Genomic DNA, 14,849 nt, shown 5'->3' on the forward strand with positions numbered 1-14,849 from the left:
GGCTTTGCACTTTATGATTAGTTCCCGGGCTTAGGGTTGGTGTCATTTTTTTAACTCTTGCGTTCCTACCTCATTAAAAACGCATCTAAACTGCTTGGTTTTTTGTTATGTTTAAAGCTCTCACCTTCGCTGTTTGAGGTCCTTGTCCTTCACCCAAGTCTGGCTAACGTCAGCAGCAAGGTGCCTGGAGCACAGTGAAAACACGACGTCCTTCTGACCGCGGAATCGTCTGTTAGGAGCTGGATCAGACGAGGGGTTCGCCGTCCAACTCAGATTTCGTGGCCGCATCTGGCCCTAGCTCAGAAGCTACCGCCGCGTCCTGATGTCCACGAGGTCAGGAGGCAGGGAGATCCAGCTCTAAAAATATCAGGCTGTAGCTGGGCAGGGGAGTTCCAGGAGGGAGCGACTGCTGGGAGAAGAAATAGGTTAATTATTTCCTATTTCAAGGGTATCATCTGTGTGGCAGGTGGAGCATGCCTGACCGCCTGGCTCTGCAAGTTGGTTTCCCGGGGAAGAAAGTGGAAGAGCTGTCACAGAAACCCAGCCCTACAAAGCCCCAAAGAGGGGTTAAGTGCTACGTACATGTTTTAGCGAGGTAACTGCTAAAAAAAAAAGATGCTGATTGGTTTTGTGACATTGCCTAATGTCTCTCTTTGGAAGTGTAAGTGTGCAAGCTTTGTAACTTGCCATCCCTTGGATGGATACCACACGGGCAGCAGATGTGGAAGAGCTGTCAGTTTTACACCCTGGTGTAGGAGATTTGTATGTGCGAACAGGTATTTTAATATCCAGAAATACAAAGGATTTGTTTTTTAAAAAAATCAGACCTCTAAGAACAAAACTGGTAATTTCCAACTTTGTAATAACGCTGGCAGTAAACCTAGGCTTCAAAGAATCGTTATGAAGAGGTTCTGGTTGAAAAACGTGAGGCTTCAAGAAAATACTGCCTGAAAACTGCTAGACAGCCCTGTCCCTTAAATGACACTGATGCTAATTTAAATTCTAATGCTGCCACGTAGCAACAGAAATTAGGTAGTAAAAAAAAACGTTGTCCTGGTATAAAATAATCAGCAGAAGCCCCGTGCGCGCCGGCCTCCCGCGGCCCTGACAGCTGGCCTGGTGAACCTGCTCTTAGGTCAAGCAACACGCCGATGCCGGAGGACGACGATAATCCACGCCGCGGCGGGCTCAGCTGCGTGTGGCATGCGGAAGCAAGATGCCATGGCAGGGCCTCGCCGCTGAGCGCCCGGAGCTGCGTTAACATCCTGCACACAGGGCAGGTGGTGGTTTCTGCAGTTAGTTTTCCCCAGGGGGGGAACAGGAGGCGACTTCCGCGTGTGGCCCTCCTGCCTTCGAAAAAAAATCCCTTCCAGTTTCCTCCCACCCCAAAAAGGTCCCAGACTGGCATGGCACATCCCGGAAAGGAACACCGTCGCGATTCCCCTGGGTCATTTTACACCTAGACGGTCTTTGAACGGAATGTTTAGGTCATGTGCAAGAAATTATGCCTTATGCTGAAAACATTTAAGATCTTTTTAAAAAAAAGTTTATTTTCCACAAGTAAGAGCAATAGGAAAAATTAAATTGTTTTCCACATATTGTTTTCTTAAAACAGAGTCTACAAGGACATATTCAGCACCAAAACTAAAAAAAAAAAAAAAAAAATACAAACAGCCATAGAATATAATCTATAAAGCAAACATTTAATATTGCACTTTGTTTCTCTAATGTTTGGATTTTACTTACTTTTTCCTAATTCAGATCAGAATTCTATATAAAATACTGGGCTACAACTGTGAACCTCATGTTTTGTAATGTTGAGAATTGACCAATACTTGCGGAAGAGTAATGCCTCTGAACAACTAAGAGAAGAATTTAAACAGAAAAATTTTATTTGATAAAAGTTAAAGGATTTTTCACTCCGATCACAAAGGCTGTGATGCCATGTCAATTACTACGATATTGGTCAATCCTGCCTCGTATGCAATTCTCCATTGTATTGTGATAAGTACTTTAATGCTATGTATATCAGCAATTGTTCCCTATTCTGTTAACACAACAAAAAAGGAAAAAAAAAGTAAAACCACCAAATGCCCTTTTATGCCAACGATCCCCTCAGCTTTTTTTTTTTTTTCTGGTTGGAGAGGGTAGAGGGAAGGGACACTCACAAAATTGGCCTAATAACCTAAGACATCACCACCCAATTTCCTTCTTGTCCAGTATTCATGCTCAAAGCCCACGCTTTTTAACTGAATCACTTAAAACGCGACTCATTTGTATTTTATCACCCTGTCAGCATTTGTGAAACATGAATTAGCTTTCATGTTCTCATAAAGGCCACTTATGGAAAAGCCTATTTTCTTGTACGTGTGAAGCCTTAAAAAGAAGGCAGCTTTTTAAGAAGAAGCACCACACAGCAACACCAGCCTTCCTCTCCCCCTCCCTTCTGAGCTGTATTATTGCACAAGGAGATAGACACATGATGGATTAGGCCTCGATTTGTTTAAGTAGTCAATACCAGAAGCATGTCCCTTTGTCAACGGCCTGCGCTACAAGTTCTGAAAAGGGAAGTCAGCTTGTATGAATCTCTAGCATCTAAGTGCTGGTATTTGTGTTAGCAGATCTCATGGCTCCACTGCACTTTCTTCTTCCTTGGGGTGCACTCAGGGGCGAGTGCTCTGCCTTTTGTCATTTCTCACGTTCTGAACGAATGCATGCTGGAATTTGCTGTTTTTCGTCTTAAAGCTCTTGAGTCACATAGCAGATGCAATCATTGAAGCAATCCTCAGCTAACTAATACCCAAGTATGGCTGGTAACACTGATCTTCTTTCCCCACTTTAGTTATACTTCTACTCTATTTTTACAGTATCATAAACCCTGAAGATAATACAAAGTGCACAAACTGAGCTCTTAGCGTAGTCCAAACTTTTCCTGCAATTGAAATATACTTTCTACTAGAGCCTCATTATATATAGAATTTTTGGTGATTAGGTAACTATGTATAAAAATAAATTTACTTTCCCTTCCCATCCCTACTAGTTGAAGTATCTCTCTGCCTATGAATCCTGGACAGCATTTGCCTATTTCCTTTCAGAAGTCATTTGAGGCTGAGCTGGTGTCTACGGGTGCTGCTTTTACTTGTGCCTTTGTTTTTTTTTTTTTAAAGCTTCACAACTTGAACATCTTCTTCGTAATGTAGAAAGAAAAGGGAATGAGGGTGGCTTTTGTAACTTTTGTGTATGTCCCTATTGCAGATCCCCCTCTCAAATAAAGAACAAAAACAAAACACAAACACAAAACAAAGAAGAAGTAATTCAACAGTGCAATGTAACAAAACAAATAGCATTCCAACAGTTTGGCAAGTGATGAGTTCACCTGAGATTAAGTGATTTTTAGGCAGTCTGTAACAAAATGCTGCTTTGCGGTAATAGTAGAAAGGCAACAAATTCTTAAAAGAAATCAAGAAGGAATATAATCTCAACAAAGTCTATTAGTTTCCTTCTGGTATCTCTCCATCCCCAAACCCTATAATATCCCCATTTATGTTGCTTATCTACTACAGTAGGCTGCAAAACATACAGCAAGAAGGATTGGCTTGAAGGCATTTGATGTTTGTAAATAAATCCACAACAGGATCCAAGCTGAAGAGGTGATACATGACCAGCCTACTAGGACAATTCTGAGCATGTGCATATGCAGGTAAAGTCCAGGCTACATTAAATTAGAAAAGAAAAAGTCAGTGCATTTGTTGAAGTCTGCTGCTGTTTTTCTTTTTTTTTATCAAAGCTTTCTTTTGCTCCTTGTTGTGCAGACCACAAACAAGTAAGAGGGGGGTAACAACAGTGCGGCATAAATGAGAAAAAGCTGTAGTGACACCGAACCGCACAACATAAGCAATGAGCATGTGCAAATTTTCAAAATCATAAGAGAAAGCCATCCCTCTCTTACAATGTGGTTTGAGTGTTTTGACACACATGACTGTAGGTTAGTAAGGCTGCTCCTAGTATGTGCCAGTATTTAAAGGGGAGGGGGGGAAGCTCAGGTCTTCAAGCATGTGGAGCAGTCCTACAATGTTATTGTAGGCTTCAAAGCATAATCACAGGTTGTTTTCATTTATTCACCATACAGGCAAGAGCAAAACCACTTCCTTCGAAAGCGTCTCCACTATGACTCCTTGACCTTCAACATGGCAGGTACGATTCAAAACCCAAGTCACGTCAGCTTTTTATGGATTCCTTCAACGAGAGGGGCAAGATGGTCTGTCATCTGTGGGCTGATCTGGGTTTGGATCAATCTGAATGACACAAGGGGAAAAAAAAATCACAACCCGGGTTATTTTAGAATGAACTGGCAGAAATGAAAGGTCCCAAGCTTAATAAAGATCAATGTATGACATTATTTCCTTATCCAAAGTTAAGGAAATAATTTAAACAAAAAACTTTGAATGAAAAATAACCAATACTGCTAGAGCAGAAGATTCTAAACTACAGTCTGACAGCAATTTTATCTAAAAGCATGAGAAAAGCTCAGCTTTAGTAGCACAGATCTTTTGCATTATTTACTGTTGACTAAAAAGACGATATGTATGACTTGCACCACTAAAATAAAGTCATTTAAAAATACTGAATTGATTTGAGAAGATTACTTCAGACTAAACAATTATCAGTAGGTCATTCTGGTTTTAATTTAGAAGTATTTAGTCCTCAACCTATGAAATTATTTGTTTTTTACACCTTAACACTTTCCTATCTGCACAGAAAGGAAGAAGGGGTACAACCTAACTTAAGCCTCTGAAGATGGGTGGCAAGAGCTACCCAAGTGCACACTTCTAGACAGCATTCTAGTGGTTAATTTTATACTGCCAGTTTAAGGGAAAAAGCAAGCTGCATCTCAACCTTTAAGTACCTAAAATGAAAAGGATTCAAGTGCTGCATTCTGTAGTTAAGCTCCAGCACGATTGTCAGAGAAGCCTCCAGCACACAAATGAAGTGGCCCTCTCTGCCCACTCAGTAGCAGGCTGGTGTTTCAAGAGGCAAAGGAATCAGAGGGGGAAAAAAGGTGCATCACGCTACATATTGCTGTGTTCTTAAAAAGTGAGTGAATTCAGGCAAGCTTTAGCCAAAGGACAGTACTTTTTCTTTTGCCCTATACTACTGTTTTTACCTGGAAGATATGAACATGGGAAGCTTTTAAAGTTTTATCACAGTCAAGTTATTCAGTGGCTTTTCCAGAACTAAAAATGCAATTGCTGAAGAAATGCCTATGTAGGAACACCTTTGTTCCTTTTCTGCATGAAGCTTCTGAAATCGTACATAGGCAGAACCACATGTGTACACATGTAAATACAGTTGCTGTCATTCCAAACAACACCCAGGAAATTTCTGAAAAGCATTAGAATTGTACAGTAAAGAGCATGAGAGGTAAGCCAAGGCACTTGACAATGCACCTTTCAAATTTAAGGTTGTGCAAGTCATTAAAAAACTTGCGGGTAACCGATGCTGTGAAGCAAGCATGGAAGCATTTTGATACGATTCATCTGCATCTTGATTTAAAAAGGAAAAAAATGCAGTTGCCTTATTGCTGCTTCTTTGCTAAAAAGAGATTTTAGTATATTTCCCTGATTTTACGAAGGAAGAAACACTTCCTGCATGTATTCCACAACACAGTTCAGAAGAAGAGTGAATTAATCCCCACATTGTGTTTTGTCTGAGGTACCTACTTCTGAATAGAGGGGTGGAGGCAGAAAACGGAACTCCTGGATGTATGCAAATAATGGCCCTTGCAGAGCTCTCTCAAAGTCTTCACAAGCAGCTAAGGGTGCAAGGCTGGACTGTCTTTGCTCCTCTGTGACCACTTCTGCATAGCTAGGAGGTGCTGCAGGGAAAAGGTACACGCAGTTCGAACAACAGTTCTTATGCATGTCAAAATATATAACACGATAAATATTAAACTTTTGTCATTGTAAGATGCACCAGCAGGTAGATAAATCATCAGTAACTTAAAAATTGTTCAACATGAAAGGAAGAATAAGAAACAGCCATTTTATTTTATTCTAAAATTGTACTCAAGTTCAAGAACAGACTAACACCTCCTTACTGTGGCTTAATTATCCCCTTAGGATTTAAAATGCACCCTGAATGCTCTATTTCTGTACAGGATGGCATTGCAGTTCTTTGGACTCTACAAATTTAAGACTGAGATTTGTACATGGAAAAGGGATGTTTATTAGGTACGTGAGAACACAGGGAAGGAGCTTCTCCTTCAGTAAGAGATTTGCTACTGAAAACAGAAGCATCTTCTCACAAACCAGCCTCGTTAGCTAAGTCTGAGACACAATGGAATCATGCACTTTCACTTGCAGCAGGATTTCACTGCTTTTTCTTGAGAGAAAGGCTAACAGGAAAGGAACTCTGTCCTTCCACAGAGCACAAGCAGGTGTCAAGGCAACATCCACAAGGGATTTCCTGTAGGCTGTATTATGAAAGGATGTAATTTGGGTCTGCTAGCATGACAGCAACAAACAAAGCAGATGAAATTCAAAGCAACAGACTAGCAAATTGATTGGGATTTGTATTGTCAAGTTACCTTCTGGTCTTTCCGGCAGTGTCAGCCCAAGCCAATTCATGTTCATGCTACACTGGCTGCTCACACTTGATGTTCTGCTACCAAATGGGTGTAGAGGAATGGTACCAATGACCAGTGGTAAGTTAAGGAATAAATCCATGGCTCCTGGAATATCGACGTAGACCTGAAGAGAGAAAAAAAGGGAGAGGTGTATGATTAAAATGTAGATTTGTGTGATTGTTTACAATTATTCCATGAAGTTCTCTTTCCATGGGACTTTTCACGAGGAACTTGTTCCTAATGGTCAGTTTTAGAGCCCACATCCCTATGGAGACAAGCTCCGCAGGCTAAAAGCAGGTCAAGATTCTTAACACGAGCACACACATGGAAATCCCATCTACTCGTGACTCACTTGTTTAGCTAACACACCACAGTTTAAGAAATTACTAGATTTAAGTCAAATTACTAACAAAACTTCTGTTGGGATACTAATATTTTATGTATTGTGGTATGTATTGCAACTGTGTATGTATTTGCAACTGCTACAGAGTGGCTTGTTAGCGATCTGAAAGGAGTGATAGAAACCAAACACGCTCAAGGGAAGTAGACCACCCAACGTACCATCAGTGAATACTCCACACGGATTATACTACAGTCAAGGATTGAAGGGGAAACAGGTGGAATCTTCAACACTTTGCCATTCCAGGTTTCTGTTTTGCCAGATGACAAAGATTCTCCACGCAGGTTGGCAACAAGCTGTTTGACTTCCTTCATTTTCCCCTTGGCATAAAATGCCTGTGTTTGGTAAATGGCTGCCTTTGGCACCACCATACGGGAAGAGCAGTTCTCAATCTCAGCAAAAATCTGAATTGATTCACCTGAAACAAAACAAAATTTCACCTCCTTTTTATTCACAAGCTTTAGCAAACTGCCACTTTCTGCACATTATTTTAATGCAGTGGTGGGGTTCTGCTACCACTGCATTACATCTTTAAAAGCATCTCTTGATGTTAACAGTAGTAGGCTTATAAACTAGCATTAGCTAATTTGTAAAGAAGTAAATAAAAGTATATGTCCTTCAGCAATCTGGGGACACAACTAGCAACTTAGTTAACAATATACTGGGAAGATTGCTGAACGCAGACTGAAATGGTAAGATCAGTTTTAATATTCTGTTTACATGGAAGTTTAAGAAGGAAAGGAAAAACATTTCCTATAATTACTTCTGTTACGTACCTGGGGTGTAGCCCTTCCTTTCAATTTTGGCACTTAAGGATATTGGGCCTGAGGTACAAAACCAACAACAGAGAGTCTTTTCTTTTGTGCCTGCTTGGGGTGACTGCAAGAAAAGAACAACATTGCCCATTTAATTAATAGTTTCACAAGTCTCCATGTATTTTAATCTACAAGAAAAGTAATTTTGGTAACATACTTAGTATTACGCATGTTGTTAAACAAAGACAGTTTCATTTATAGGAAAAAAGCTCAAGCAATCTAAATGGCACTAGGCAGGCAAACAGTATGTCCTAATCCCATTTCTCATTAACACTGTTTCTTCTGCCAGCCTCCATACTACTGTCACACTTGAAAACAATTTATATACATGAAATAAATACTGTGTAACTTAAAAGGCTTCATAGCCTACATATACCAACATACTGTCGGCAAAGCTTTTCATTGGAACATCGTCCGACTTTCCATTACGCTATTATTTCAGAAACAATAACTAAAGTACTGTAACCTTGACTACTGCTATTTCCTCTGTTTCTGAACGATCCCGTATCATCTGTAATGATGAGACTTTGTTATTTTACACAGCATCAGGATTTCGGACTTGATCCAAAGCCCATTAAAGTCAAACGGGAGTCTTTTGATTTTAATGGAGTTTGTGCAAGGCCAGCGTTCCTCTGCAAGTCTGATTTTTCACCCATACACACAAGAAACCTATTTCAATGGACTTTTTTTTTTCTCCCTCCCATAGATTAGTTTGAGAAAAGGGGGGAAAAAAGGAATTTTAAGCCAGATTGATTTAATTGCCTCACTGAAAGCAGTTTTGATATCGAAATGATTTTAATGAAATGACATTTCAGGAAAAGATCATACAGAATTGTGATAATTTCTCCCCATTGGTAGAAAACCATCCATATGGAAATTATCAATTATGCACGCCAGTACATTTTTCACTTTGCATTTTTAAGTTAGCAGTCTCTCTCTAAAACGTTCTTTGAAGTTACACTGTTCCTTCCATGTATTATTCTTTATTCAAAATTTCAGAGGAACAGTTCACAAAAATTTCCTTCTTAATGCCAAGTTACAATTTAGTGGTATCAATTTTAAATTGACAAATGCATTTTACACATCTTAAAAAGAAAGCAACTCCAAGTACAGGGTAAGTTAGCTTTCAAAATACCAGTAATTAAAGAGTTGCCAAACTGATATAATGCTCAAAAGATCAGCCGTTGCTAAACTAGTAAATAAGTATTAGATAAAATTCAATGTCGATATTGTTTCAGTTATTTTCCTTCGTTATTTTTATGCCAGAAACAAAGAATAATTCTGTCAATTCTTACCAGTAATGAAGGAGTGTTGATATCTATATGTTCAAAGACTGTAAATTCCTTCTTTAATTTTACTGGTAGAAGCCAAGGCCTATGCAATTCGGCTTTCACCCAATAGCGCACACTGCCATGTCTGCCTTCGAATGAGGTAGCAAGTGGTCTGTGCAGGACACAAAGGTCAAAATTGAGTAAAATCTTTCTCACTCTTTATAATAATGATATCATCGATCAGATTAGGGATTAGTATATATAACTGTATTTTTAATGCATTCTAATATTTAAGGAAGTGTAACTTATTTGCAAAGTTTCCGTATCTGAGAAAAATTCAAGATTAAAGATGGGAGAAAAAATCATCTCCAATTCATCCTAATACGGTTTTGCACAGATTTTAAGAATCAATTAAAGAATTGCACTAGAGAATGCCAGGAGAGTTCACATGTCCTTTGAACTTAAGAGGCCACTTTCATGTTCAGCATGCCCTTTTAAGGCCACATTAAGACTACCAACTTAAAATTAGCATCAGTATCAACGAATTACTGTTTTGGACTTTGTATTTTTTAACTGCAAGTGTATTGTCTGCCCAGCTGGTATCTCAGTGTCTTGTTTACTTCAGCGGTTACAGAACACACAGTAGTGTGTAATTTGTTTCATCTTAAGCAGGGTAAGTATTTTAATTTCAAGTTCTGAACAGAGAGAGGCTACTGGAAGTGTCTTCTGATTCTCCTGCACCCTGATGAGACGAGCTTAGAACATCATGTAAAATATATGATGTGTATGTGTATATATGCATAGGTATACACACACAAAACAGCCAGGGCTATTCTGCTCTGAACTCTTACAGAAGTTGTTTACGGGATTTGGAGGAAAAATGATGTGGAAAGTTCTCCAAACCTTTCAGCATTACCCTTTTTCTTCCTGTAACATCATAAAAATGAAAAAACAAAAGAAGTTGATATTCTACATATCTCCAATTAACAGTACTTTTGATTAAAGCTAAGTATTAAGCTATTGAAGCATTTAAGTTTTGATGCATTGCAGTATGTAACTTAAAATATTCACAAAGCTTCTCTATCTTCTGCTGGGAATGCTGTTAGCCATCCTAGTGCTTAACTAGAATGATTCTTTACCAGTTACAGGCTTGACATTTTTGCCTATGGAATCTTCACTTTTCTAATGATCCAGGAGGAGGATATTTTCTAATTGACATTCAATATTTCATCCTGCCGCATATCCTTAAGGACAAATATCAAGAAAGCCCCTGAATGTCTTTCTCCTTTCCACTATCACTCTGTAATTTGTTTAAAATAAACTTAGGGAATATTCCACAGATAGTACCAAGAAATAGAACATAGGCAGTGTCAAAATTCAAGCCTTTACTCTTTTAATACCAGCCTTTTTTTTTTTTTTACAGTATTATTAGAAGCTGGTTGCAGAGTCATTCCTTCAGGTTGCTTAAGCCTCTATTTTGATCAATGCTTGTGGTACTTCACTGCCTCTTTAATTTCACACTAAATATTTCAGGTTGATGTGTCCTGCTTTTTCATCCCTTCCAACTCAAGGTAAGGCTAGCGTTAGCACCATTGCTTTTTGTAGTTGAGATTCCGATGGAACAGTAAATTTCCTCTAAAAATCTCCATAAACACAGGTCTTACCCGATGTTCCAGGAATATCTACTGTGAAGTTCTATGCTGCTCACTTTGAAACTGACCCGCTGAAGTGTTTATCATCTGCAGGTTCTGCTAAAGCCAGCACCCCTAACAAACAGATGGTTTACCAGCTTTAATGAGATACTGTGCTATTTCATGTAACATTCTGCCAATTTTTTTCCAACTTTAATGACTTCACTGCTAGCCTTTTGAAGGAGGAAACTCCTTTTTCTCCTCTTCTCCATCCATGCTCAGACCCTCTCTGATCCTGTATATTTGGTTTCACTGCAACTTACATCTTAGCTAGTTTCTGTGTTGGGAGCTCCTTTATGTATGAACCTTCTGCTGACAGTATCTACCTTTCACTCTTCAGCCTTTGGAATGGGGGGCAATCTCTACCTTAACACTTCTGCTCTCACTCTCGCTTCACTCATCTGTTCTGAGTGAAATGGGATGCTGCACAGGAGTATTTCGGGGCTCATCTAGTTATCCATTTGCTCATTTCCATCCAGGCTCTTTGCACAGAGACCAGCCCTTGCACATAGACCTTATTTGAACCAGAACAATCTCCTCTTTTGTTCAGAGGTAGTTTAACTGGCCACATCTGTTCCGGCCTGAGCCCAGACAATCAAGCTGGAGTCTTATCTCAAGTTCTGCTGGCCTGGGTGGCTGCCACCACCAGGCTGGGTTAGAAGGCATCTGAGCCGCTCTGCAGGACTCAAACCAGTTCAACTCACCCCTCACCTTGGGAAGAGGGTAAAATACTGGAAGACACTGAGTCAGTTACAAATTGGTTGAGTGGGCAGGAACCGGGCAGCAACGTGCTCCCATTTTGTGAAGTGGGAAAGCAACCTCTTCAGTTGAAGGAGATGTCCTCTGCGGCAGCACAACTCCTGCCACCATTGAAAAGGTTTCCCCTCCACCCAAAGCAGGCGCGCCTCCGGGCATCACAGCGTGTTACAAGCAGGCACTTACGTCTGTGGAAGCTCGAAGCTGAATGCATATTCGTGCCTTCCCGACTGGATTGTGTGAAGGCCTTCCTCAGAGTTGTCATCATCTAGGAGGCAAAAACCCAACATGATATTCCATCGGCAAACGTTTTAGGCAGCAGAGTACATTACACAGGCCTCTTCTGTGGCACGAAGGGGATCTGCACGCTCACTGCAAGGCCTGAAATAGGGTGTCCCAGGAACCCGGCCTTCTGGATTGGGCTGCAGCACTTGAGGTGCATAAAATGGACAGGTTTGTGTGAAAGTGGAGGCTCGTTTGCTCTAATTCATAATCCTGCCTCTCAACAGGGGCACAGCTGTCACTGCTGCCCTTTCAAGGTCTGCCTGAAGGATTGGTAGTGGAAACCATGCTTTGACAATGATTTTCCGTTAAAATTTAAAATGGAAGACCTCTTTAGTGGTATTAACTGGTCTTATACGTGGCTTGAAGTTTGCTGTGTAAGACTACACTTTGTGATTCAGGTCCCTTTTATCTACTGCCTGGCAATAGCACCCAAAAATGAAATAACCAGAAAAAGGCTGTGGAAAAGGGAGGGGGGCAGTGGAAAAGGCATCCGAGCACCACCTGGAAAGCACCAAATTCATGGGCACAGAGAAAGAGCAATCTGCCTGGTCAGCACTGTGTGGAGGTAACCCAAGAAATCTCGGGAGTTTAACTCAGTCTTGGTCGGAGAGCAAATATTTGCTGGTTCCAAGAACGCCGACCTTTGCTTGTGGTTATGATTTCTCCTATTGCTTAAAACGCTGCCACAAACTTGTGGTTTATTCCGATATAATTACCGCAAAACCAGAAAAAACGCTGACTCCGTCGAAGCAGAAAAGTTGAGAGGGAAAGAAAAAATAACCGAGCACCTCCTACATAAAAAGGCTGGAATACCCTCACAGGTACAGCAATTGGATGTGGGGGAGGCAACTGCTTTAATAGTGGGGAGCTGTAACAGAAGCACATCAAGTTTTAGGCTTCCATTGTCCTATAAAAACACGGGTGCTCACGTTTGTATACTGCACCACAACGAGCCTACAGTGAAAAATGATGATAAAAAAAAGATGAATAAATTAAGTGGCGAAGGAGGAGAGGGAATGCGTGGCACGAACGTCCCTCCAGGCAGCAGAAGGTCCCCGGGGGGGGGGGGCCGCCGTGCTGCTCGCCCCCCTTCTCATTGTCTCGGCGGCTCGGCCCGGCCCCGCGGCCGCCCTGCCAGCTCAGCAGCCCCGCCGCGCTGTCAGTCAGCGGCCCGGCTGGAGCAGGAGAGGACCGGCCTAAACCGGCGCGAGCGGATCCCAGCCAGCCGCGCGTATACGTACGGTATACATTACACCGGGGGGGCGGGCGGAGGACGGGCAGGAGGAGGAGGAGGAGGAAGGCTCCGCCGCGCCCCCCCTCACACCGCCCGCTCCGGGCCGGGCCCCCTCAGGGCCGCGCGCGGCGACCGTTACCGGGCGGCCGTTGGTGGGGGGTGGGGGGGGGGTGGGGGGGAGGGGGGAGAAGGGGGGAAGCGCGAGCCCTCTCAGCACCCCCCCCCCCGCCAGCCAATCAGCGGCTGGCATCGCCCTAGCAACAAGGCAACAAACTGCGGGCGGCCAATCGGGAGGCGCGCGGGGGGCGGGGCTTCGGCCGCCAGCTCTGAGGGGCGGCAGTCGGTGGGAGGCGGCGGTGCGGCGCAGCACGGTGCGGCCCGGCTCATCGCGGCCCCGCCGCCCGTTGTGCCCCCCCCCCCCCACCTCCACACGCACCCCGAGGTGCGGAGCCACACCTGTGGGTGGCCGGGACGGGGCCGCCGCCCCCCAAGCAGGGCGTGCGGGGGCCAGCCGCAAAGCAGGGGTTGGGGATCGCTGTGAGGGCTGCCTCACGTCGGTGGCAGGAATTAGAAAACACAACAAAAAGAAGGGGAGAGAAGGAGGTCGCGGTCTGCTTCTGCACAGATCGTAGGAAAGCTCCACGCACGGTGCGGAGAAGCTTCTCCAAAAAAAAGCCCGAAGGCGTAAAAAAAACCACGTTTCTCCTCAGAAGGAAGGGGAGAAAGAACCCGGTTTGTCCCCAAAGCGGAGACACCCCAGCCGCGCTCGGCTCTCCGCAGCGAACGTGCTGCGTGCTGGGGGGGGAGGGGGGGGTGTGTGTGTGCAGGCATGGAAAAAAAATAATAAAATAATTAAAAATGGGGGTGCGGAGCGTTGCCCATTACATAACCGGCTCGGGGACTATTTTCCTGTGCTAGGAATTAAGTCATCGCCACCACCTGACGCGCGCAGCCAATCTCCGCCGCCGAGCGGCGGCACCCCCCTCCCTCTCGCCAGGACCGGTCCCAAACAGGATTGAACCGCTTCTAACAAAGGGTGGAAACTTCGCAAAAACAACCCCGGAGTCCCTCAGAGTTTTTTTTTTTTCCTCCTTTTTTCTCTTCGCCCTCCTCATCACCATCCCCCCCCCCCCCCCCTCCACGCGCGGAGCAGGGATGCTGCGGGGCCGGGCAGGGCGCGGCGGTGCCGGCTGCGGGGCGAGGGGCCGGGGGAGGGCAGAGCCCCCTCACCTCTCTCCTGGCCGATGAGGACGTCCTTGTGGTTGAAGTACTCGACCTCCTCGGTGTAGTTCTGCGTGTAGGCGGTGTTGGAGCCGGCGTTCCGCGACTCCGTCCAGCGCACCTTGGCGTGCCCCCGCGCGTGGATCTTGAGCGACTTGACCCGGATCTCCCCCGTCACTTCTAGGTTGACCCTTCCTGAGACCGTGTCCCCGCTGGAGTACACGGGGACATTGCTGTCGTTCAGACAGTCGAAGCTTATCGTCAAGCTCTTCACCTTCCCCAGCACCATGGCGTACAGCGAAGCGTAGAAAAATAAAAAGGACCGTACGAAAAATAAAGCTCGAGGCGAGGAGGCGCCGAGGGCCTCCGGCCGCTCGCTCCGCCACCCACCGCCGCCGCCAGGCAGCCTCGGCGCCGACCTACAGCCCCGGCATGGGGCGGGCTGGGCGGGCGGGCGGGCTGCGGCGGCCCGGCTGCCGGCGCTCGGGAGCGCTCGGAGCCGCCCGGCTGCGCTGCGCTCTGCCCACAAAGACGGGGCCGTGCCGCGGGCA

General features: G+C 44.1%; 1 protein-coding gene across 3 annotated transcripts; it reads right to left on the bottom strand.

Annotated features, from left to right (window-relative positions):
- Window positions 1-1,530: 1,530 nt before the first annotated feature.
- ARRDC3 (arrestin domain containing 3) lies at window positions 1,531-14,837 on the bottom strand. 3 transcript variants are annotated; one of them, XM_080574940.1, is made up of 8 exons: window positions 14,308-14,835; window positions 11,745-11,826; window positions 9,136-9,283; window positions 7,802-7,904; window positions 7,187-7,443; window positions 6,587-6,749; window positions 5,721-5,875; window positions 1,531-4,295 (listed from the first exon to the last, which is right to left on the bottom strand). In XM_080574940.1, the coding sequence occupies exons 1-8, from the start codon at window positions 14,585-14,587 to the stop codon at window positions 4,239-4,241; spliced, it is 1,245 nt and encodes a 414-aa protein (XP_080431066.1). In that variant the 5' UTR covers window positions 14,588-14,835; the 3' UTR covers window positions 1,531-4,238. The 3 variants fall into 3 exon arrangements, with proteins under 3 accessions (XP_080431066.1, XP_080431067.1, XP_080431065.1); XM_080574941.1 differs by lacking the exon at window positions 9,136-9,283; XM_080574939.1 differs by lacking the exon at window positions 1,531-4,295 and having other exon boundaries at window positions 5,732-5,912; window positions 14,308-14,837.
- Window positions 14,838-14,849: the final 12 nt, after the last annotated feature.

Source organism: Anser brachyrhynchus (assembly GCF_964034855.1).
Source record: "Anser brachyrhynchus genome assembly, chromosome: Z".
Lineage (NCBI taxonomy): Eukaryota > Metazoa > Chordata > Aves > Anseriformes > Anatidae > Anser > Anser brachyrhynchus.